This window comes from Trematomus bernacchii, unplaced genomic scaffold (assembly GCF_902827165.1).
Source record: "Trematomus bernacchii unplaced genomic scaffold, fTreBer1.1, whole genome shotgun sequence".
Taxonomy (NCBI): domain Eukaryota; kingdom Metazoa; phylum Chordata; class Actinopteri; order Perciformes; family Nototheniidae; genus Trematomus; species Trematomus bernacchii.
In genome coordinates, this window is record NW_022987797.1 from 852,578 (window position 1) to 875,367 (window position 22,790).

The following is a 22,790-nucleotide window of genomic DNA, read 5'->3' on the forward strand; positions in this document are numbered from 1 at the left end:
TTTTCTCATGACAGTTTTTTGGCCTTCACACCAAGCAGCAAGCAAAAACAAATCTGTGTGTTTTTAAGATCAGTGTTTCATGGTGCTTTCATGGGGTTTTTTTGTACTGTGAAAAATAGAAAGGGAGTAAGGGATGATGTGAAGATCAAAGAAGGCCTTATCAAGTTTGATTTGGATCCCAGGATGTTATGGTTACTTGGTGCAGGCCACAGGGACAATAATGCACTTTTGCAGATATGAACCAGGTTTCCTCCCATTGGCAGGTCCATTCCCCCTCCTCAATGTATACCAGTTACTGCAAAATAATTATCTAAATAACTTTTTGAGAATTGCTTTTATGTGTTATTATTTTCTATTTGTTTTACTCTTTTATGTGTTTAGATGCTTTGGTTTAATAAATTGTTTCTTTCATTTTCATATTTTTTACGGTGTTCCGCTTTATGTGAAAGCACTTTGTTACACTGTTTTGAAAGGTGCTATAAATAAAGCTGAATTTGAATTATTATTATTATAGTTTGTGTAATTAAAAACCTGAAATATCATAAAAACGAACATCTTTTAGTAAGATTGAAAAAAGGCCAATGTATGTATGATTGAAAAAGTTCATGATTTAGTATATTATGTCATATACAATCTTATATTATATTAAAAGTCAGAGAAGAAGTAGGACCATGAAAACGAGTCATTAGTCATGAAATAAAACATTTGAAAAAAATCACAATATAGTTTGTTTTAAAACATTTCCAAAAGGATTCAGTTTTCTTTTCAGATGGTTTTCAGGTATTTTTTCAGCTGAGGTTTAGTTACTTTCACCACTATAGAAACAGGGAAGCTCCTGGGTTTACTTTAGGCACATTCGCACCAAGCAAAGGATGTAGTTCAAATACAAGATGTACTAGAATAATTACTATACTATACTATATATGATTAATGCATATGCCAGAGGAGGTGGAAGTATAAAACCTAATGAAGACGTGTGACACAGAGCAGAGACAGAGTTTCTTATCATAAGGCTGCGTGCATATCATTGGAATTGTGGGGTAGAAGTGTGTGTGTGTGTGTGTGTGTGTGTGTGTGTGTGTGTGTGTGTGTGTGTGTGTGTGTGTGTGTGTGTGTGTGTGTGTGTGTGTGTGTGTGTGTGTGTGTGTGTGATGAACAGAAAAGTATACACACATACTGTAAAATAAACCATTTTATTCAGCAGACTAAAAAAAAAAGATCACGTGTCACACTTTACCCATGGACAGGAAAATAAATACTTAAAAAGAGGCTCAATTACTTACATGGGAACGCACTCGTTTCAACATAAACAGCCACACACAGACAACACTTACACACAGTTCATTATACACATATAAATGTGTATATGCTGGCCCCCTACCCAATATAACTCCTACTTCACACACACATGGCTAGTTCAGGAACTAAAACATTTAGCAAATGATCCTTGTGCAAGTGAACAACCATTAGATGATATGCATGCAGCATGCAGCTTGTGATGTGATACTCCGATAGCCTTCACTCAGAAGTATTAACTCCACTTCAGTGACTTTAATTGGAAAAAACAAACATCAAACCCATGTTCATTTTTAGTTGTGATATTATTTCTGGACAAGTTCTAGAATTTCGGTTGAAAAGTTTGCATTTAAGAAAAGGAGCGATTCAAACAGACTGTCTTATTGTCACACAAGTATTCTGTTTACATTTCAAGAGGCACAACTATGCTAATTCTCAAGTTCTTCTTTGTATTTTGTGCCTCTTCTGTGGCATGTTTCCATGCTTTAATGTTGAAAAAGCTGAGTGTGTGTGAGAGAGAGACTCCCTCTGGATTTAATCATTTGTATTTTCCAAATTCTATGTTATACAAAGTATAAACAGGAGGGATATGTTGGAGATATGTTGGACCAGGCCTCAATTAAACGCCTGCAGCTAGTCCAAAACGCAGCTGCACGTTTGCTGACTGGCCACAAAAAGCGTGACCACATCACCCCAATTCTGGCCTCACTACACTGGCTTCCAGTTCGGTTCAGAATTGATTTTAAAATCCTTTTATTTGTTTTTAAAGCACTAAATGGGCTGGCTCCGGCCTATATAGCTGAACTCCTCCAGCGCTACACCCCAGCCAGAGCTTTAAGGTCTGCTGACCAGCTGCTGCTGGTAGTGCCCAAGACCAGGCTTAAAACCCGAGGGCACCGAGCCTTCGCAGCAGCTGGCCCTAGGCTCTGGAACACTCTGCCCCTCCATGTGAGGTCGGCCCAGACCCTAGGGGTTTTTAAATCTACACTAAAAACACACTTCTTCTCTCTGGCCTTCTAGTCAGAGCGGAGTACGACTCCTGACTTTTCCTTGTGTTTTATTTTTATTTTTTATGTATATCTGTTGTAATTTATTGTCTTTTATTGTGATTGTAGTAATGTGTTTTTATTACATGTACAGCACTTTGGCTCGACCAAAAATCGCTTTTAAATGTGCTTTATAAATAAAACTTGATTTGATTTGATTTGATTTGAGAAAATACTGTTGTCTCCTCTTTATGGGTATAATGCACTGATACTATGTGTGACTCTGCACTGTGTATGACCCAGTGTTGTAGTCAAGTCACCAATTCACGAGTCCAAGTCACTCTCGAGTCACCACTCTTCGAGTCCGAGTCCAAGTCCAAGTCCAAGTCCCAGTCCGAGTCACCAAGGGAGAGTCGTAGTCGAGTCCGAGTCCAAGTCCGAGTCACCCAAGGAGTGTCCGAGTCGAGTCCGAGTCCAAGTCATCGTGCGCGAGAATTCACGAGTCCAAGTCCGAGTCGCGTCAATCAGTGCGCGAGTCCGAGTCGAGTCACGAGTCCCGAAAATCGGCACTCGAGTCCGAGTCCAGGACTCGAGTACTCCATCTCTGGTATGACCTTGCAGCTGCCTATTCTTGTGATAGGAGGAGGCAGGGCATTTCAGGTTGTTGATATTTATGTGAAGACACATACTTGTTGTCTCCGAAATATCCCACTTCTATGAGGCGTGAAGGAAGTACGTGACTCTTTCCAGAAGACGTTGCAGATGTCCCCGTCACCTTTCCGACACTTGCTGATGATATTAGCGCCACCTCGATTTACGACTTTGTTGTTATCTCTGTATTTTGGACTATATAAGCCTGATGTTTTTTGCTGCTCCGTTGAGACGTTAACCCATATCCTTTGTATGTGATTTAACTCTGCTCCTTCTTGCAAGAATAAATTAGAACCTGATTATTGATTCTCAACCTGGTGTCGAGTGATATTTTCCTAACACAGACCATTCACATGCACACAAACCTAACACACTACAGGAAAGGGAAAATCCCAAAATGCATAATATGGCCCTTTCAGACAAAACAGACCAAAATAATGACAGACCAGTAACCCAACATAAAATTAGACATTTTTATTGTTTTTACTTGGGATCTCATCTCATGTCTTCTCGAAAAGAGAAGTATAGCAATACACTTGTTTCATAGAAAAAAACAAAACAACAACAACAACAACGTAATACATTTTATTTTCTCCTTCATAATTCTTGTTTTGTATTTCCTCCCATATTTTGGAAGAGTAGTATTGTCATAGAAAAATACTATATTACATAGAATAGAATTTTACACAATTTGAAAAAAATACACAATATCAACGCATACATTATTATTGGCCCAATCCGGAATCGCATTAAGCTTTGATGCGACTTGTCAACACATATTTAATTGAAAGGACCTTCAAAGTGTACAGCCACAGTGAGTACGTTTGTGTTCATTTTTACAGTTATGGCAAGACTGGTCAGCTCATTATAGTTATTTACTTAACTGTAGTTCTCTGGGCAAAATGCTATTGACTAGCTAACAGATACTAAAACTACTAAGTTAACTAGATTTTTCTGTGCAGAAAGCTGATGGTTAAAGTTAGCTAAGTATGTTTTATAGTTATTACTGCCCTAACTGTAACTGTATTGAACATTAAGTTAATGGCTTATAGTTAAGCTAGCAAGACATCAGCAATATTTAGCTAGATAGCTCTGTCTCGTAGCCAAAGGGGACTTCTTGGATAGCTATATGATTACCAGCCCTTTTTAAAATAAAACTTAAAGCCTTCATAAATCATTAACAAGGATAATCGGAATTAATGTAAGGATCAAAAATGATTTTTAGCTAAGCATAATCAATAGTTATCTATTGTTGAACAGATCGAAGTATGCTAGGTGGTGTTCAGCCACGCTACACACTGTTAGCTAGCAGATAAGAACCTCCAATCCCCTCCACTGTAGGGTTGAAAACTTCACCTCTTTTCTCACACAGTACAAACAGAAAGTTGTGACTTGACATAAACAGCAGTCTTTGTTCCACTTGTATCCACATTAAAACACTGAACACATGACTGTCTTACATTTCACAGTTACGAATCATGCAGTAGAAACCCCAACACGTGCTCCATCTCAAACAGGAAACAACAAGTAATGACTTGCTGCAAAAGCTGTCAATAAGAAAAAGAGGAAGGCAACTCACTCCACTTCCACAGCCTGGTTTCAGTACTGGTCAAAGGGATTTGAGCTAGCATCCTCTTGGTAAGAAAGTGGGTTAGCCCAGTTAGGTCAAAATAAAACCAACATATTTTGTGTGAATGTGTGCTTAAGGAGTCAGCGTGGAATAGTAAGCATTTGAAATTCTGCAGACGATGATGGGATAAATGTTAGATTATATAACACCTTGTGACATTTAATGACATCTTTTCACGGTATCAGGGGTAATGACAACAGGCTAGGATAGGTTACATGTTATACTGTCATAAATCTTCTGACATTCATTGCAACATATTCTCCACCCAAATGAAATACATTAGTAACTAAATCATTTGTAATTTTTTAAGTTTTGCAGTATCAGTCCTATATTGTCCAAGCATGTTTTGTTGTCATTTCAACCACTTAACTATACATGTGTGATTTACATCATACAAATGTGATGAGGTTGTATATTTCTTCTTAACTTCACTCATCACATTTATTACGATTCCGGATTGGGCTTAAACTGACCTTTGACCCAGAAATGCATAGGGAGTATGGATGACCACACATACGTACATACATACATTAAAACAAACAAAAAAGTTTGAAAGGCTTTTCTCACCACTTTTTTCATTTTTTTTGTTGCTTTACAAAACCTTTATTTTTTTGGCCACTTGACATTTCGTAAAAATACTCAGACATGTTCGTAAATGAGATTACTTACAGTGCATGGTATTTAACAGTGTGCTTCTTTTGTAGTAAGTGCTTGGAGACCCTTTTTTTCCTAATATGTATGAAAAAGTTGTCTCTCTTTACACTGTTTTCAGTCTCGTGGGGGTTTCAGAGTGCCCCACAGCCCTGAAAGGTTTCACCACTGTACAATGAGATGTACACCGCCTAGCTCTCTTTCTCTGAAACACTCAAAGATTCACACGCACACATATTCACACAAACATGCTCAAAAATTCATACATGCGTAAAAGAAAAGAGAAACACTGACATTCTTGGATACGTACATGTAAACACACGTGTATATTGTACACACATATAAACCGCAACAGAAACTGTTGTTAGCGTACCAATAAAGCAACCCAGTCTCACGGCATTTCGTGTTATAGTCACAAAATTAATCTATTGATTCGTGTTCACCAACACGATTTCGCCATTTTTTTCGTGTCAAAGAACGATTTTAAAAGCATTGTAAATAATAACAAATTAGAAGGAAAAACAGATAAAAAAAATACAGATTTCAGTATTCTGACACAGAACGATTTTAGAAGCAATGTATTTCTATTGGTAGTATGTTTCGTGCCTGCACCAAATAATAACAAATCAGAAGGAAAAAAATATGACAAAAAATACGATAAAAAAATACAGATTTCAGTATTCTGAGGCTCTGAGCCATTTCTTTTCCTCCTGGACGGCAACAAAACTCCGACATTATACAATTTAAAATAAAAGGGATAGGGTTAGGCTTAGGGTAAGATATTGAGTAAGAAAATGTTTTTATGAACCACACAGCTTCCGGTCTTCCAAGACCCGACCGGACAAAAAGACGTGTTGCAGGCACGAAACATACTACCAATAGAAATACATTGCATTTAAAATCGTTCTGTGTGACACGAAAAAAAGGGGAAAATCGTGTTGGTGAACACGAATCAATAGATTAAATTAATTTCGTGACTATAACACGGAATGCCGTGAGACTGGATTGAATAAAGTCATATACACATCATTCTCACAACACACACTGGTGTTCTCAAAGAGGGGCAGCTGGATTGTAACAGTATTATGTAACATAGAGGGAGACATGCAAAAAAAAGAGAGGGAGAACAGAGGCTGTGATTGTTCCTGTTGAAAAATATCCAATCCTTCAGAGGGCAAAGGCTATTCTCTGTCTCTTCTCTCTTTAACACACATTCTGATTACTGTAGTATTCCTGTGTGTCTTTGTGTTGTGTTTATTGTCGCTCAAACATTTTGTGCACTCACAACATTAGTTCTCTCTATTGTGCTTACATACAGGAACACATATATACAAATATTACCGTACACTCTTTCCTTCTGACACACACACTCTGCCATGTGCAGTAGTAGGGTGACAGCCAGTCTCACTTCTGTAATCCACAGATAATAAGGGCGGAGTGAGTTTTTGCAGAAATAAGAGAAGACATGAAGACAGGAATGAGAATGAAGGTGGAAAGAATCCCCGCTGTTATCAAACGGAACAAAAATAAGTGTTGAGGAAAGATTAGAGGGTTAAAGAAAAAGTCTTAAAAGGTTCAGGCTTGTATCAGTTCGGCATATTGGTATTGTAGTAAACTAGCAGCGTTGGAGCTATATTAGGCACAGTGACAGTTGGAGCTCTTCTGATCCATTTGAATCATCATAACAGCTTGAGGAAGTGCATGTTTTTTATTTATTTTTCTCCATTTTGGAGGGATTCAATAAGTATGATACCGTGTTTTGTTTTCAACAGTACTGATTTAAATCGTTTTTTGAATTTGCACCTCTTACTTGCTTTATCTGCAGAGCAGCCAAATCTTATGGGTATTGTAGATCCCATACGCCATGCCAAACTGATGGGCCAAACATGATTGAAATAAGAAATACATCTGAAATAAATCTGAAATATTTAAAAGTAGCGGGAATGATTAGAACCTAAAGGATCATTGTAGTATATGGAAACATTTCAGGAATCTTTTTTTTCAATGACAATGAAGACATCATTAAGTTAACACAATGGCAATACTTGAGTAAGGTGTTGCTCCTACTATTCTGAAACTCTGTTGAAAAAAATTAGTTGCATTTTTTTTATTTAAACTCGCTGCAATCTGCAAACGCACTTATAATATATGGGGGACAAATACCAGGTCACAGTGCAAAATGCAATCTAAAGTTCATCCCAAATTGAGTTGCATCTTTTCAGATATACCCAGTAAGAAAGAAATGTGCAGACAAACTCATACACATGTACATTTGAAACAGAGATGCAGGATTCGTCACAGCCAAACACACAGAAACATGAACAAACATAAGACAATCAAGCAAAACTACCTTGTGTTATCTGTGCATAAGGGCACTGTTTAGTAAGACAATATGCTTGTTAGTGTGTGTGACCTAAATCTAAACAGCACCCACACTCTTCAGCATCATAATAAATTCAACCTGAATGCAGACGATGCAGTTTACTCCGATCATGATAGTTGGGCCACAAAAAGGTCCGTTCTTCCTACAAAGTCAAACAGCAGTAACATGTTAATGTTCATGGTTGATCTATACTGTAGATGTCATATGTAGGTGCTAAGTGAAGCATTGTTGCCACAACTTGGTATTTATTTTTTTATTTTTTAATTAGCTTGCTGTTCACACTGTAGCTCTTAATCTGTTACATAGGCAGCACAAGTGGAGCATCTACCTATCTAAGAATCTTGATAAATAATCATTTAAACCAAATAGCAGAAAATACTCTTTGTTATGCTTGTAATTTTTACAATCATTCATATGTAAGCAGCAGTACGTGCTGGATTCAAATGACATCAGCGTGTAAAGCATAAACACTATATCAAACCATGCAGGGGAAAATGTGAAGTCTTTAAAAAATCATCTTATCTGCTGTTAAGACATGTACTGTATGTTGGGCTGTGAGTGCCTGGTCATATTTGTATGTATGTAAGGGGAAATTACAAATTGACCCAATAGTTTGTCTGTATTCTTAAAGATAAATTAAGTACATATTTTCCCATTGGCCTTTACATTTTCTACCATTTTGTTTACTTGCAACTCAAATCATGTTTTCTGTTTGTTGTTAAGGAACATAGCTTTATTTCTGTTTTGTTATTATCTCCGAAACCCCCTCCTATGGTTCACAGTGTAAACAACAGTGATGCTGTGACTTGTTCTCCATGCTGTTAATGGCATTAAACCAATGTCTTAAAATTAAAGAGGTACCAGATTTCTCATCAAAGGTGCTCCACAGAGCTCCTTTGATGACATACATGTGTTTTTCTCTGATTATTGTGACCCCTGACCATGAGCAATGCTATCTAAATTGCATACATGGTAGCTACTGCTCTTTGACTTTGTAGCGATACCAACCCAGTGCTCCAAGACAACTGTCATGAAAGATTTGGCAATGTAGATTGGCAACTCTTCTAGCAAAAAAACAAAAAAAGGTCAATAATCTAATAAATGGTGCAGAGAGAAAAATATTTTCCCACGCATTTCCATGAGCACAGCTGCCCCATTGTTGAAAATGTTGAAGCAATCAAGAAAAAAATCCATCCCTTTTATTCTGTTCCCTTAGATGATTGGATAAAAAAAAGGAAATTGGCAGTTGTGATGACATCAGTGTCTTGACCTTGTAACTATGGCACACATGAATATATATATCACTGTGACCCTATTATGTGCAGAGGTATCTAATATACTCAAACTCCATGCGACAGCTGAGAGCTCATCTTGACCTTTCCACAAAATAACTCTTAAAATTGAGCAGATTCTTAGCAGCAATATGGACTCTCACAACGGCTACATTGTAGAAACTGTTGGTTCAATCTTAATCATGAGTAGTAATAGCTTTTCTAAAAACAAATAGAATCTGCCAACTGAGCTAGGCAGTTTGAGCACTAGATATTTTTATAAACCTTGCATTAAAAACTGCTAGAATTACCTCATCCAAATTGCAGGTTTTTATGATTTTTTAAAGTAAAAATAATATTTAAAGAGTCAAAATCAGTTAATGGCTGGTTAAAGTGCCAGAGAAGTGGTTGTTTATGTTGGAACAACGCTGAACCCCAGCCAGCCTTAATGAGAGTGTCCCTGGTGGTTTCTCTGCAAGATCCCAGTGCTTCCATAGAGAATAATATGGTATGACAGCAGTTCAACCCGGTGTGAATGGGAAGGGGTGGTTGTGTGAGCATGCAATTCACAGTGTGTGTTTGTTCCTGAAGGAGTCTCTGTGTTTCAGTAGAACTATTGCAAGCCGGTGGAGTGTGGTGTGGGTTTGGGCCAGTTTCAGTTGCAACTTAATCACCAGTTATTGTACATCCCCTGCCGGTGTGGCAGAGTATGTGCATGTGCATGTACAGTATGTGGAGAGATCTATCTGACTGTCTTTGCTGTGTGTGTTTGTGTGTTACAGGTCTAGATGATGGTCAAACGTGTTGTTATTGTCCTCTGCGTCGTCGTCGTCATTGGCCAGTGGGTTACGACTGATGACCAGCTCCAGTCTGTCCCCGGCCTCTGTGATCAGGGGCACCGCCAGGCAGCAGTCAAAGTCCCTGGTCCTCACGTGGTTCACCTGGACAAAGACGGGGAGCGGCAGAAAAGGGCTGCTTTTGTTAATTATACTGGTGACATTCTGCCAGGCCTTTACTGCATTTATCTTCACTTCTTGCTTGTTGGAGCGGCTTTTTGATTTTAGCAATTTAAATAAAGAGATAGAGGTTAGTTTACTCACGAAGGGACCGTAAACATGCAGCGTCTTTAACATCTGAAAGACTTGAGGAGCTTTGATTGGGCTGTAGATGCCGACTTTTGGTCAGATGTTTTCACGGCCACTGAGGAAGGTTGCGCCGCCATCGATAAGCGACCATGACCATCTTCCCCTATCAACATGTGTTCTTCCTAGTCTTTTTTTATTTATATATAATGAAACCTGCCAATGAGACACCTGTTTCGGTCTCAGTTCTGTCCCGCTCCTGTTTAGGTGTGTGTGCGTGCTGCCCACTAACACTTCGGAAATAATAACAGAAGATATTAATGATCATGAAACATTTTAGCAGAGATGCACATGAAATGAATATAGGTCTATACAGTATGTATGTCTATGTATAGATCTTTAAGCTCTGAGTATTACTGCTGCGTTCCAAATGTTGAACTTCTTTTAGTTCTGAGCAGCTGTCAGGCCCTTGTCATGCCTTGAAAATAGTAGCTTGTGAAAGCTGGCGCGCCATCTTGTGCCCACTCCCTCGTTTGACCACGCCTGCAGCATGTCTAAATTGAAGACAATGGTAATCTGTTTGCCTTAAAGGTATCCTATCATGCAAAATGCACTTATTGATGTCTTTTATACATAAATATGTGTCCCCGGTGTGTCAGGGAACTCACAAAGTGTCCCTCTCTCTTTTCCTCCGTACCCAAATCTCTAAAAACGGGGGAACAACGGAGCTGATCCAGATTTGCGTCTGATATGACGTAATATCAGAAATGTGGGCTGGCTTTACGCGCACAGCCCTATCAGAAACGTTGCTGTATCAGAAACAATGCGCAGCGTGTTTTGGACGTAATATGGTCTTTGTTTACATTAGCAAGCATCGCTAACCCTCAGAGCTAACCTCTACTGGAGAGAGTATCAGTGGCGGCCGGCCCATAGGGGCACTAGGGGCGCCGCCCCACCTCTTCCCACTATCTAGATTGTCATTACAAAATATTTAAATGTTATTAATTGTATACACTTTTTTTTTAATGAACAAGATACATATTATATAGTTGGTGTCAGTTAAATGCATAATCTACGATAAAATATCGATATAAATTGTTTTACGATGTCTAAAGTTACTGATAAGTCACATGTTTCCTGCTTGGGGCGCAGAAATCTTTGCCCATTGACTCTCGTTATAAGTGGTGCATGCGCAGTCCGCACCTCTTCAATGCAACAGATAGGAGCAGCTCTTCAATACAACAGATAGGAGCAGCTCGGGGTGCACCAAGCTGCGCCCAAAGCAGCTGTTGACACCACCAACAACTAGGGGGCAGCAGGAGCACCAGAGTGAGTGATTGACGTTTGAATGAGAGAGAGTTAGACGGAAACGGAGTGTAAACAAAACTAGATAGCGAATATGGAGAAGGAAAATGATGTTAAATCACTTAAAGAAACACCCTTTGAGAGGAGGACACTGGAGGGAAAGCTGAAAGTAAAAGAGCTCAGTCCTGATCAGCCTGACATAGGCAGGAGTTAAGGACAGAGGAAGGCAGTATACGTGCTCTTTTTCAAGGAGCTGGTTTAGCAAGAAGGCTTGGCTAACTACCTGTAGCAACACCAGTGCTATATTTAGCTTCCCCTGCCTCCCTTTTCAAACGTCAGGATCAGACCCGTCTGTGGACCAGACCCAGCATGGATCCAGACAGATGTGAGTGACTTAAAGCACAAATAATAAAAAACTAAAAAGCATGAACAAACTAGAGTCCACATGGATGATGCTATGCGACTAGCCATGTTTAGGAAAGTAAACACGGCTGTCCAATGAGGGCTACAGGATAGGGATCTGTAAGCATAATAAGGAGGATGACAAAAACAGGCACTAAAATAATAGACTGTATCAAGTGCTGTGTGCCTTTGAGCTAGCCCTGCGTTGTAATATGACATATGTTTTGAGTTTGTGTATAAGTTTGCTTACATTTTGGAGAAAAATGCACCAGCCGCCACTGGAGAGTATGTGTAAAAAAGCAAGATATAAAAAGGAACTCACCTTGTGGTAAACCCGCAAGAGAAAAAGCGTTTGAGCTCCATACTGTTTCAGAAATAATCCTTGATGTGGTTTGGAACATGATATGGCGTATCTCTCGGTAGAATTCTGAGCAGGCACAAGCTCCCCCTCCTCTTTTCTATTTTTCTTTTCAATTTCTTTTTTTTTTTAAACCTACTGACCCAGAATCAGCACTTTAGTAATAGGGCTGAAATAGAGGGATATGAAGCATGGCTAAAATGCATGATCTGTTTGGTATTCTGAGGAAAACACTTCATAGACATGTTTTTGATACATTTTTATATATCTGAGACCTATAATATATGCCTCAAAATAGTATAATAGGAGATCTTCAAACGCGGCATCTCAGTTGACCCAACTAACGAGCCTGAAGGCGGTAAAGCTTACATGTGTCTTATCCTGTTAAGAATCTGCCACTCTCCATAAACATGGTCCAGCTGCTATGTGATATTCTTGGAACGTTGTATTCATGGGCATTGGGTTCTACAGCTGTTGCCTGGATATTAATAATATCAAATGGATTCCCTTTATGTTACCTGCAGGATCCTGTCGTAGGGTCGGAGGCCCGCTCGGTCAGCTGGCCCGTCAGGTCTGATCATGTTGACATAAACTCCTTTCTCCAAGAAGCCGTCGGACACGCTGAAGCCAAAGTCGTCGATCTCTGGATCCTTTATCACAGTTACCTACAGGAAACAACACAAGGATGGGAGATTGATCTGGAAAGCATTGGCTGACTTAAAGTAAAGCAGGGGCTGCAGGCTTTTTTTCCACAAAACTGTGTCTCAGGGCTTCTTAACATTTAACAACCTATTAATGCAGTGGTTCTCAAACTTTTTCTGTCCTTCCCCACTTTGAACTCATCGCTCCAATAAAATGGTAGACCAAGCTTAAAATGGTCAAATGTATCGTTCTATAACAATATAACAATATATCTATAACAAATAACATCAGTTCAAAAACAGAGAAAATCAATAACAAACTAGAGAATGCAATTCCTGAAGAAATTGCTAGTGGGAATGCTTTATGCTGAAAATCTGACGCTAAACTGCTATGCTGAAATGTAATATGTAAGAAGAAAGTGAAGAATTTAGATTGAAATGATACATGAACACTGGGGGCTTGAATGTGTAAAAAGGCTTGGAAAAGCAGCAGAATATTTGAACTGCAAACCTTTGAACTAACTTGATGGTGAATGATCTGTCGCCATGCCAACGGCATTTGATGACATCCCATAATAAGCTTAGATGCGTTGATGGCTGCATCGTTACCAAACCTGTGAAGTTTTGGGCCATTTGGGGCATTTTCACTGAAGTTATGAGAAAACCGTGTTTCATGGCGGGCATTGTGTTGCCATGGCAACGGCATGTCCCGTAGATGTCTTCAGGGCTGGACTGTTAGCACACATGTGAAGTTTGAGCACTTTTTGAAAATGTTCATAGGAGTTATAGCGACATTGTCTTTTATGGCGAGGGATGGGTTTCCATGGAAACGGCATATGGTGAGACCTCAGATTTGGCGTAGAGCTGTTGAGGCATGGACCGGTGATATACAAGTGAAGATTGGGGGACGATCGGACCGTGTCCATTGGACTTACAGCGACATCGTGCTTCATGGCGAGTGGTCTGTCGCCATGGCAACGGCATTTGATGACACCCCATAATACGGTTAGATGCATTGATGGCTGCATCGTTACCAAACCTGTGAAGTTTTGGGCCGTTTGGAGCATTTTCACTGAAGTTATGAGAAAACCGTGTTTCATGGCGAGTATTGTGTTGCCATGGCAACGGCATTTGAAGAAACCCCATAATTGACGTATAGCTGTTGAGGGCTGGACCGGTGATATACAAGCGAAGTTTGGGGGACGATCGGACCGTGTCCATTGGACTTACAGCGACATCGTGCTTCATGGCGAGTGGTCTGTCGCCATGGCAACGGCATTTGATGACACCCCATAATACGCTTAGATGCGTTGATGGCTGCATCGTTACCAAACCTGTCAATGTGACATCATCGTGTTCCATGACACAGGTGTTTATATTTGAGCTAACGACGACAGCTGTGTGTCACCAATAATGTATAAAATAGGTGGAACATGTTGAAGTTAGTATGAAGTCTCCATCAGACAGAAAAGAATAGGCTCAGACAGTCTGTTAAACTCCAGTGACCACGTCGTTAGCTCAAACACGAACACCTGTGTGTTATGACATCATCGTGTTCCATGACACAGGTGTTTATATTTAAGCTAACGAGGTGTGCAGAGATCAAAGGTTTCCATTGTTCTAAATGAGAGATAAACCTCTTACATGTGAACGTTTTGTCGAAGAACCGTAACAGATATCTCTGAAATTTCAAAGCGTGAAGCATGTCAAGGAAGTTGAGTATCTGAAGTGCAGTTTTTGTGTACTTTCGGGTTAATAATGTGGCCTTTTTGGCAGTTTAACTAAAGGTGTGCGGCTGATACCGTGAGGAAATATCAGCCTGAAATTACAATGAGCTTTAATGGAGGCATGTTGAAAGTTTTTGTCACTTCATGCCCTCAAGAGGCATTTTGTTTAATTATTTTGCTTAATTATTTGTCATTCTTCAAGCTACGAGATGTTTTCCTACATTTGTCATGAAAAATTATGTCTCAGGAATGTAGGGTTTGGGAATTATGGCAGTTTTAAAAAGAAATATGAAGGCAAATTTCAAGATTTCCCCCACTCTAGCTGTGACATCACGCACTCTAGTTAATGTTAAAATCTGAAGAAAGCCTCTTTACCAAGGTCTGAACAATGTTTAATATCTCTAAAAGTAAGAATCAGATTTAAAAGTTGTGTTACACGAATAATGTCAGAAAGATGTGTAACATTTTAAAGTTGGAATGAGGTTTCTGAGTGAAAGTATGAATGAACAGTTAGCAGTTGAAGTCGCATGAAGATTTGTTGAAGTCTGAAGAATTTCTCCATTGACTTCAATGGTTAAAAATGGGATGAATTATGGGATGTATCTCTGAAATTATGAAAGTTATGAATGATAAAAGTAATAGCCATCGATTCCCGACCGAGCTGAACGTTTTGATGTTTGACGTTTCTGCGATGTTGAATGTGGGAGGAGAAGAGGGCCAAAATAATTGGATGGAATAATAATACGAATTTTGTCCGTAGCATTCCCACTAAATAACAAATATCATCGATAACAAATAACATCAGTTCAAAATAGAGAAAATCAATAACAAATCAATACATTCATACATTCAGGAAATACATTCAGCAAAGCAAATGACCAATTGAATGCATGAGTCTCATCACTGGATTATTAGTGACTGCAATGAGCCTGTCTTGCACTACACATCTTTTCAAAACGCGGTTGCAGGCTTGATAATGCCACTCTCAAGTCGTGCTCAATGTTGAGCCTAGATCTGTATTTTGTTTTCAGTGTTGCAACAGCTGAAAAGCCCATTTCACAGAGATAAGATGTGGCGAAGCGAAGAAGAATGTGCACAGCTCTCTGCCCAATTACTGGATACACCCTCTCCACTCCAAGCCAGAATTCACGTTCATTTGGTTTCAGTTATGTGTGTGTGAGCAGGCTCGGATTTGGCCACCGGGAGATTTAAGACTTTTCGCGGTGGGCCGCTGCCGTTGGTGGGCTGCTGCCTTCGGTGGGCTGCTGCCTTCGGTGGGCCGCTGGCTCTGGCATAGGTGGGCCGTGGACTTTCACAGCGCCGCTGCGCCGGTACCGCATCCACAGCCGCAAACACCCGCCGTTGCAAGGCTCCGGCGGCTCCGGCGCTGTGAAAGTTCACCGCCGTTGTGAGTCTCCGGCTGTTACAGTCCACTACCGCCCGCGAGGACCCAGGTTCGATTCCGGCCTGAGGTCCAAAAAATGTATCACATCTCTGATGTGCGGGCCCCACACTTTGAGAAATGCTGTATTAATGTGTCATACCCACTTAACGGGAAGAAACTCAGCTAACTGACGATATGAACAATTTTTACCAAAACGAAACACAAGGGTAATACCAAGCCTCTGAATTAGCCCTGAGCGAAAAATGCTAACGCACTTAGCACAGAACTCACGGTAGAAATACTGTATTACTTATCGGATCTGCACAAACAAGATATCATATGAAAGCTGAGATTCCACAGATTCTAGAGGTATAAGTAGCATCACTGTGCGATTAGCTTAGAGAGAAAGGCTTGGTCAGGAAATGATTGGTCAGTGACACAACAAATTAGCCGCCCATTCATATGTCTCATCATATGCTCCAAAAGTTAATTGACAATATGCCTGACAGAAAAATAGCTACTGTAAAGTTGCTGTTGGTTTTACTTTTGGAGGAAAAAGGGAAGCCTATATATAAGGAGACACTGCACTTAATGGTAATGGTCACCCTAACCCTATCCAACTGACACTGAGAGTTAGTCAAAAGTGTTAGAGCCCTTAAAGTCAATCTAAAATTAAGTTTCAGCCCTTTATTTAACACTTAGCAAGGTGTTGTTTTTCTCCTATTTTTAAAGAACATTTACAAAGATCCTACATTTTTCTTAATTTATAACGAGTCCCCTTGGTTACAGATTATTGGGTTTTTGTATTGTGCTCTTCACAGATGTGATGGGGATTGGTATAAACTAATTTAAAAGCAAAGCTTGCATACTTTAACAGGATACATGTTCGACAGGCCACTCAAACTAAAGACCACTTCTCAGTACTGTAGAATTGCAGGATAATGGAAGTCAGATGTTTTGCTAAGAACTATAGATTAAAAGAAAGGCAGTATTGTATGATTTTAGAATAGTGTAGGCTCTTTTGTTGAGACACCATTTAAAGGCTCCATTTTGGCTCATGGCCAACAAGCAACAAGTTCTTACTATGGAAAACAAACGTGTTTTTCACTCTAGCCCTCGGCTGTACACGTCTGGGCAGACCCTCACATATATGTATATGGTCATAATTGTGAATCCCCAGAGGGTGAAGACATGTAGCTGCCTGCAAAACTGCTGCCAAAGGGGGTAGGGCCGCTACACTATACATTCTTTACTGTAACATGATATCCTGCACTCTAAAAATGTAATGTTCTCTTTAAAATGTTACACTAAACCATTTGTTTGGGGACTTGAACCACTGGTTTCCTACCCTAATGCCTAAGGATTAAGTTACTGCTGCATATGTTATGATTGAGTGCGATTCTGTAAATTATTAAACATTTATTACATACATATTAAATGCAACAGTAAGTAGAACAAAAATAGCATAACCTGTAATAAACATGTCATAACAGGCCGGATATTCAACAATTGACTGTCATATGTGGTTGGTATTGACATTGGCTGTCATGAATAACTTTTGTGATTTTCTTTAGGTTTGAGCAGTATGCCATCTATGACAGTTTTAGATTGTAGATATGTTGGGTTGGTTAATGTCAAGTTGTCATATCAAAGAAAAACAATGTAAACTTTGAATCAAGTATCATTATTTCAGAATTGGTACATTTTGACATCCACTATCCATAATGTCCACAGACATGATTATACTATCGATCGTAGTGTTTAACTGTGAAAGAGAAAGCAAATAATCATATTTATTAAAATTCAAATCTTTAATCTGAGCTAAATCTCTGCAGTGAAACATATTTAAACTAGACTATAAAATAAAACTCTTGCTATCAACACATCAGACTCTCAATACCTGTCCTTGTTCTTAGTTTTCAACCTACACTAGATCCCTCAGATCAACATACTGTATATCACAAGACCTAACCCAGAACAGACCCCACATCCTGTCTCCAGACGGTTTGGACTCACTTTGTGCAGCTCCAGAGGCGTTGGGGACAGAATGCCCTGCATCTCCTCTTTGATCCGACGAGACTCCCACGTCCTCTCTGACACTCTCAGGGAGGCTTTAGGCTTGGAATCATGGTGCAGGAGGGATTGGTTATCTTGGTGGATGTAGGCCCCCTGGTGCAGGTGGGCCTCATGCTGCAGGTGGGCCTCATGGTTGAAATGGGCCTCCTGGAGCAGGTGGGCGTCTGGGATTATAAAGTTAATAAAAACAATTTAAGAAAGATTATATCAGTTCATTTTTAACATTTCTCCCAAATTAGAAAACATTTTTATTAGGTAATGATATCAGTGGCGGCTGGTGGAATTTTTTCTAGGTAGGGCTGTGCCACATGCAATCAATTTCAGCAAACATTCCAGTATGACTTAATGCAAAACAAACAGGAGTTTTCAGTGTTAATTTACCAGTCTTACATTTTAATGCCTCCATAAACAATTTAAGCATTTGAGACTGAGGACTATGTACAAAAACTTAAATACAATGGCATTAGCAATACTTGCATACATATATGTATATATAATATATATATATATATGTATGGAAATATATATATATATATTTATGATATATATATATATATATATATATAATATATGTATATATGTAGGGAGGAAACAAAATCCATCAATCCCCTGAAAATGCCAGGGTTGACTGAAGAGTCAGTCTTGACATGCCCACGCAAAGCCAACTCAAAAGCCCCACAAAACTTCATTATTTTGGATAAAATATGCCTGTTTTTATCCACCTCCTCATTGTGTTTCCTCACCGCAATCCTGTGGCCGTCGCCCAGCTGCATTGCAGTTGCTTACTTGGGGCGATAAAATAATCACCCCTCTGGTATTAGTTTTGAGGACGCTGATTGGGTACATTTTATGACACACGTTATCTTGAATCAGCAATTGGTTAACCTGCTACAGAGACCCGCCTCCGTGGGGCAATTTCTCCATCGCCCCAGAAATGAAATTCAGTCATACAGTGTATGACTGAAGTTTGCGCATATATTTTGCGCAAATTATTTTAAAATCATATTTACACATATTTATGGCTGCATTCCATATTTTAAACACACAAATATTTACAATTTATATAATTAATTAATATTATTATTATTAATAAGGGCGGCACCCTATCGCCCCCTATTGGCCAGCCGCCACTGAATGATATATTATGAGCTTGGGGAGGCAACCTTGCGGCTGTCACATCTGCTGTTTATATACCTTGGTGGAGTTGGGCCTCCTCATGCAGGTGAGCATGCTCGTGCAGGTGTGTCCCCTGGTGGAACAGGTTTCCCTGGTGCAGGAGGGAATTTCTCCGCAGCGGGCTCATCCTGCTGTGGGTCAGTATGGGCTCAGCTTGAGGCTTGTTAGCACCTTCTACACCCAGACTGATGGCTGTTCCTGTCATTATTGACGCCTGCACACACCAAAACATACACAATTAAATGTCAGCTGAAACTATTGCTAATTTGTTAGCAATACTGATTTAAAAAATAACGTTTAAATCCAGCTGGATTGTGTGTGAGTGTATAATTTGGGGAGAGTCTTGTTCATGTTTGATGCTAATGCTAACATGCTATTGTAACCAACAGCTAATTTGTATGTGGTATCTTTAGGGTTCAAGCATTTTGCTGAATAAAGCTTATGACTTGTTAATCTAAGTTGGTGGTGGATGCTTGCATGCTGCTTGACCTCAATCTCTCGGAGCAGTTCTGATTGGCCGCACGTCTCCAGATCCTCAAGCGCCTGACACCAGAAACTGTCATCTGGATCCAACATTATACCATCTGGTTGTTGGCCGATAAATCTGTCACACACAAACAAAAATGAAGTTAAATAAGCTGCTTTGAAAGCAAGTTACTGTCAGGGTCACTTGTACCGAGCTGGTCAAAAACACTTTTTGTGCTAAGTCTTGGTAGATGTGCTTCATGGTCATGACTTGTTTAAAATGTAAAATGTGCTTTTCTCTTTACTTGTAGCTTTTTATCTTACCTTGAAAAGTGGTGGAAGTACTCCAAAGCCAAATTGTAAAGTAAAAAGGTATTGCCATGAAAAAGGTCTTAAAGAGGACATATTATGCTCTTTTCTTAGGTTCATATTTGTATTTTGTGCTTCTAATGTGACATGTTAACATGCTCAAACAAAGGTCTTAGCCGTTGGCTACTAACCAATAGAAGCACAATTGTGATATAGTGATGTCACTGACAAAGGAGTCCAATGGAGGTGTTTTAGGCAGGTGGGTGCGAGAGAAACCTTTTACATGCACGAAAACCCATAGAACAGAGGAAAGGGAAAACCCCAAAACGCATAATAGGGCCTACTTAAAGTACCAAAGTATTGCATACTGGAACATTTCCGAATGATATATATATATTAAATGACTGAATTGTTATTATTGATGCATTAATGTGTTCTTCACAGCTGGTAAAGGTGGGGCTATTTGCAATTACTATATATACAGCAACTTGATATCTTAACCTAAAATGATATGTCACTGTTTATTTATTAGTTGATTTGTTCTCTCTATAAGCTATTCATCTGATAAAGCATCTATAAAGTGATTGGTAACCAGTGCTGTCAAATAAATGTGAAGGAGTGGTAGTAGAGGAAAAATACTCATGTAAAGAACAACACTTGAGTTAAGATACTTGTCTACATTCCACCACTGCTTGAACACTAGGATAATGTAACTAAACATGAGTCATTGTAATAATCAAATGGTGGAATGGTGTGGAATTGAGTCTGCACATAAAGGCAGAAATGAACGTGGTATGTGAAGACAGAGCAGTGTTAAGGCTATTTGTTCTGGTTAACTGCATCATGAGTAATGTTTCAACACTGAGCGTCCTCGGCTGACAGCATTAATTCACTTTCACTGTGCAGCTGATATTTGTCTCACCTCATCCTCACTCTCTGTCTCTCCACCCCCATTAGTGTTATATAACCCCGGGTGAATGTTGCTATCTTCACAAGGATTAACCTCCTGACTCATCACACTGACACAAACACTGCTCTGTCAGTTTCACCGGCCACATGACTCCAATTCCACACTGAAATGTCCACTTCACCACAAACACTGTGCTGACACTAGCACAAGAAATGAAGTCTGAATTACTGGATTATAAAATGTAGACACCAGAGTGATGAAGATTATGCAGTTATTTAATACATTACAAAAAAAATGCCCAATTTCTTTCATTTGTTTATATCAATATATCATTAAACATTGATCATCTTTTGGTTTTGGAATTTGAAAACACCACCTTTTGCCCAGAACTTATGCCGGCCATTTTTTACTTTTGGATAAACAAAACAATTATTTGAGTAATACCATTACAGTTCAGAATCAGAATCAGAATCAGAAACAGGTTTATTGCCAGGTAGGTTCACACATACGAGGAATTTGACTTGATGTCATGATGCAGACATAAAATATAAAACAAGAAATCTAATATAAAACCGTAATAAAATATAGTAAAATAACAATACAATAAAGCAGTAATTTACATGGAAATAGAATGCTATGAATGAATTATAGGATATCAAATATGAAATATGAAACAAGAAATATGTGCAGTAAGCAGTATGAACATTGTGTGCATTAATGTAATGCATATAGAGTCTACGTTGTGGCTGAGGTAAAGTGTCAGTGGGGGGGCCGGGCCTTGTTTAAGAGGCCGGTAGCGGAGGGGAAGGAACTGTTCATGTGGCGAGAGGTTTTGGTCCTGATGGAGCACAGCCTCCTGCCAGAGGGGAGGGGGGTGAACAGTTTGTGTCCAGGGTGGGAGGGGTCGGCCACTATCTTCCCTGCACGCCTCAGGGTTCTGGAGGCGTGCAGGTTGTGGAGGGATGGCAGATTGCAGCCGATCACCTTCTCTGCAGAGCGGATGACCCGCTGCAGCCTGCCCTTTTCCTTGGCTGTGGCTGCGGCATACCAGATGGTGATGGAGGAGGTGAGGATGGACTCGATGATGGAGGTGTAGAAGTTCACCATCATTGTCTTTGGCCGGTTGAATTTCTTCAGCTGCCTCAGGAAGAACATCCTCTGCTGTGCTTTTTTGATGAGGGAGCAGATGTTCTGCTCCCATTTGAGGTCCTGGGCGATGATGGTGCCCAGGAAGTGGAAAGACTCCACAGCAGTTAATGGGGAGTCACACAGAGTGATGGGGGCGGGTGGGGCTGCGTTCTTCCTGAAGTCCACAACCATCTCCACTGTTTTTAGGGCGTTGAGCTCCAGGTGGTTTTCCCCACACCAGGTCACCAGATGGTCCATCTCCCACCTGTAGGCAGACTCGTCCCCACCAGAGATGAGTCCGATGAGCGTGGTGTCGTCTGTGAACTTCAGGAGCTTGACAGACTGGTGACTGGAGGTGCAGCTGTTGGTGTACAGGGAGAAGAGCAGAGGGGAAAGAACGCAGCCTTGAGGGGAACCGGTGCTGATGGTCCGGGGGTCAGAGACGTGTTTCCCCAGCCTCACGTGCTGCTTCCTGTCAGACAGGAAGTCTGTGATCCACCTGCAGGTGGAGTCGGGCACGTGCAGCTGGGAGAGCTTGTCTTGCAGCAGAGCCGGGATGATCGTGTTGAAGGCAGAGCTGAAGTCCAAAAACAGGATCCTGGCGTAGGTTCCTGGTGTGTCCAGGTGTTGGAGGAGGAAGTGAAGGGCCATGTTGACAGCGTCGTCCACAGACCTGTTGGCTCTGTAGGCGAACTGCAGGGGGTCCAGGAGTGGGTCTGTGATGGATTTTAGGTGGGACAGGACAAGGCAGAAACTGCCCTGGTCAGGGTCACCAACGACCTGCTGATGACGGCTGATGCTGGCTCTCCCTCTCTCCTCATCCACCTCGATCTCACTGCAGCTTTCGACACCGTCGATCACGGCATTCTCCTCCATCGTCTGCACTCCACCATCGGACTCTCTGACTCCCCCCTTGACTGGTTCTGATCATACCTCACCGGGAGAACAGAGTACGTCTC

The 22,790-nt window shown here is 40.3% G+C and overlaps 1 protein-coding gene across 1 annotated transcript in view; it reads right to left on the reverse strand.

Moving 5' to 3' along the window:
- Window positions 1-9,400: 9,400 nt before the first annotated feature.
- The window catches only part of grip2b (glutamate receptor interacting protein 2b), a 303,981-nt gene continuing 290,591 nt past the window's right edge, over window positions 9,401-22,790 (reverse strand). The window contains exons 21-25 of the mRNA XM_034149909.1: window positions 19,509-19,623; window positions 19,038-19,233; window positions 17,784-18,007; window positions 12,534-12,680; window positions 9,401-9,809 (exon numbers count right to left, since the gene is read on the reverse strand). Of these exons, the coding sequence (XP_034005800.1) occupies window positions 9,645-9,809; window positions 12,534-12,680; window positions 17,784-18,007; window positions 19,038-19,233; window positions 19,509-19,623 (847 nt within the window). The 3' untranslated portion in view covers window positions 9,401-9,644. The remainder of the gene's footprint in view (window positions 9,810-12,533; window positions 12,681-17,783; window positions 18,008-19,037; window positions 19,234-19,508; window positions 19,624-22,790) is intronic.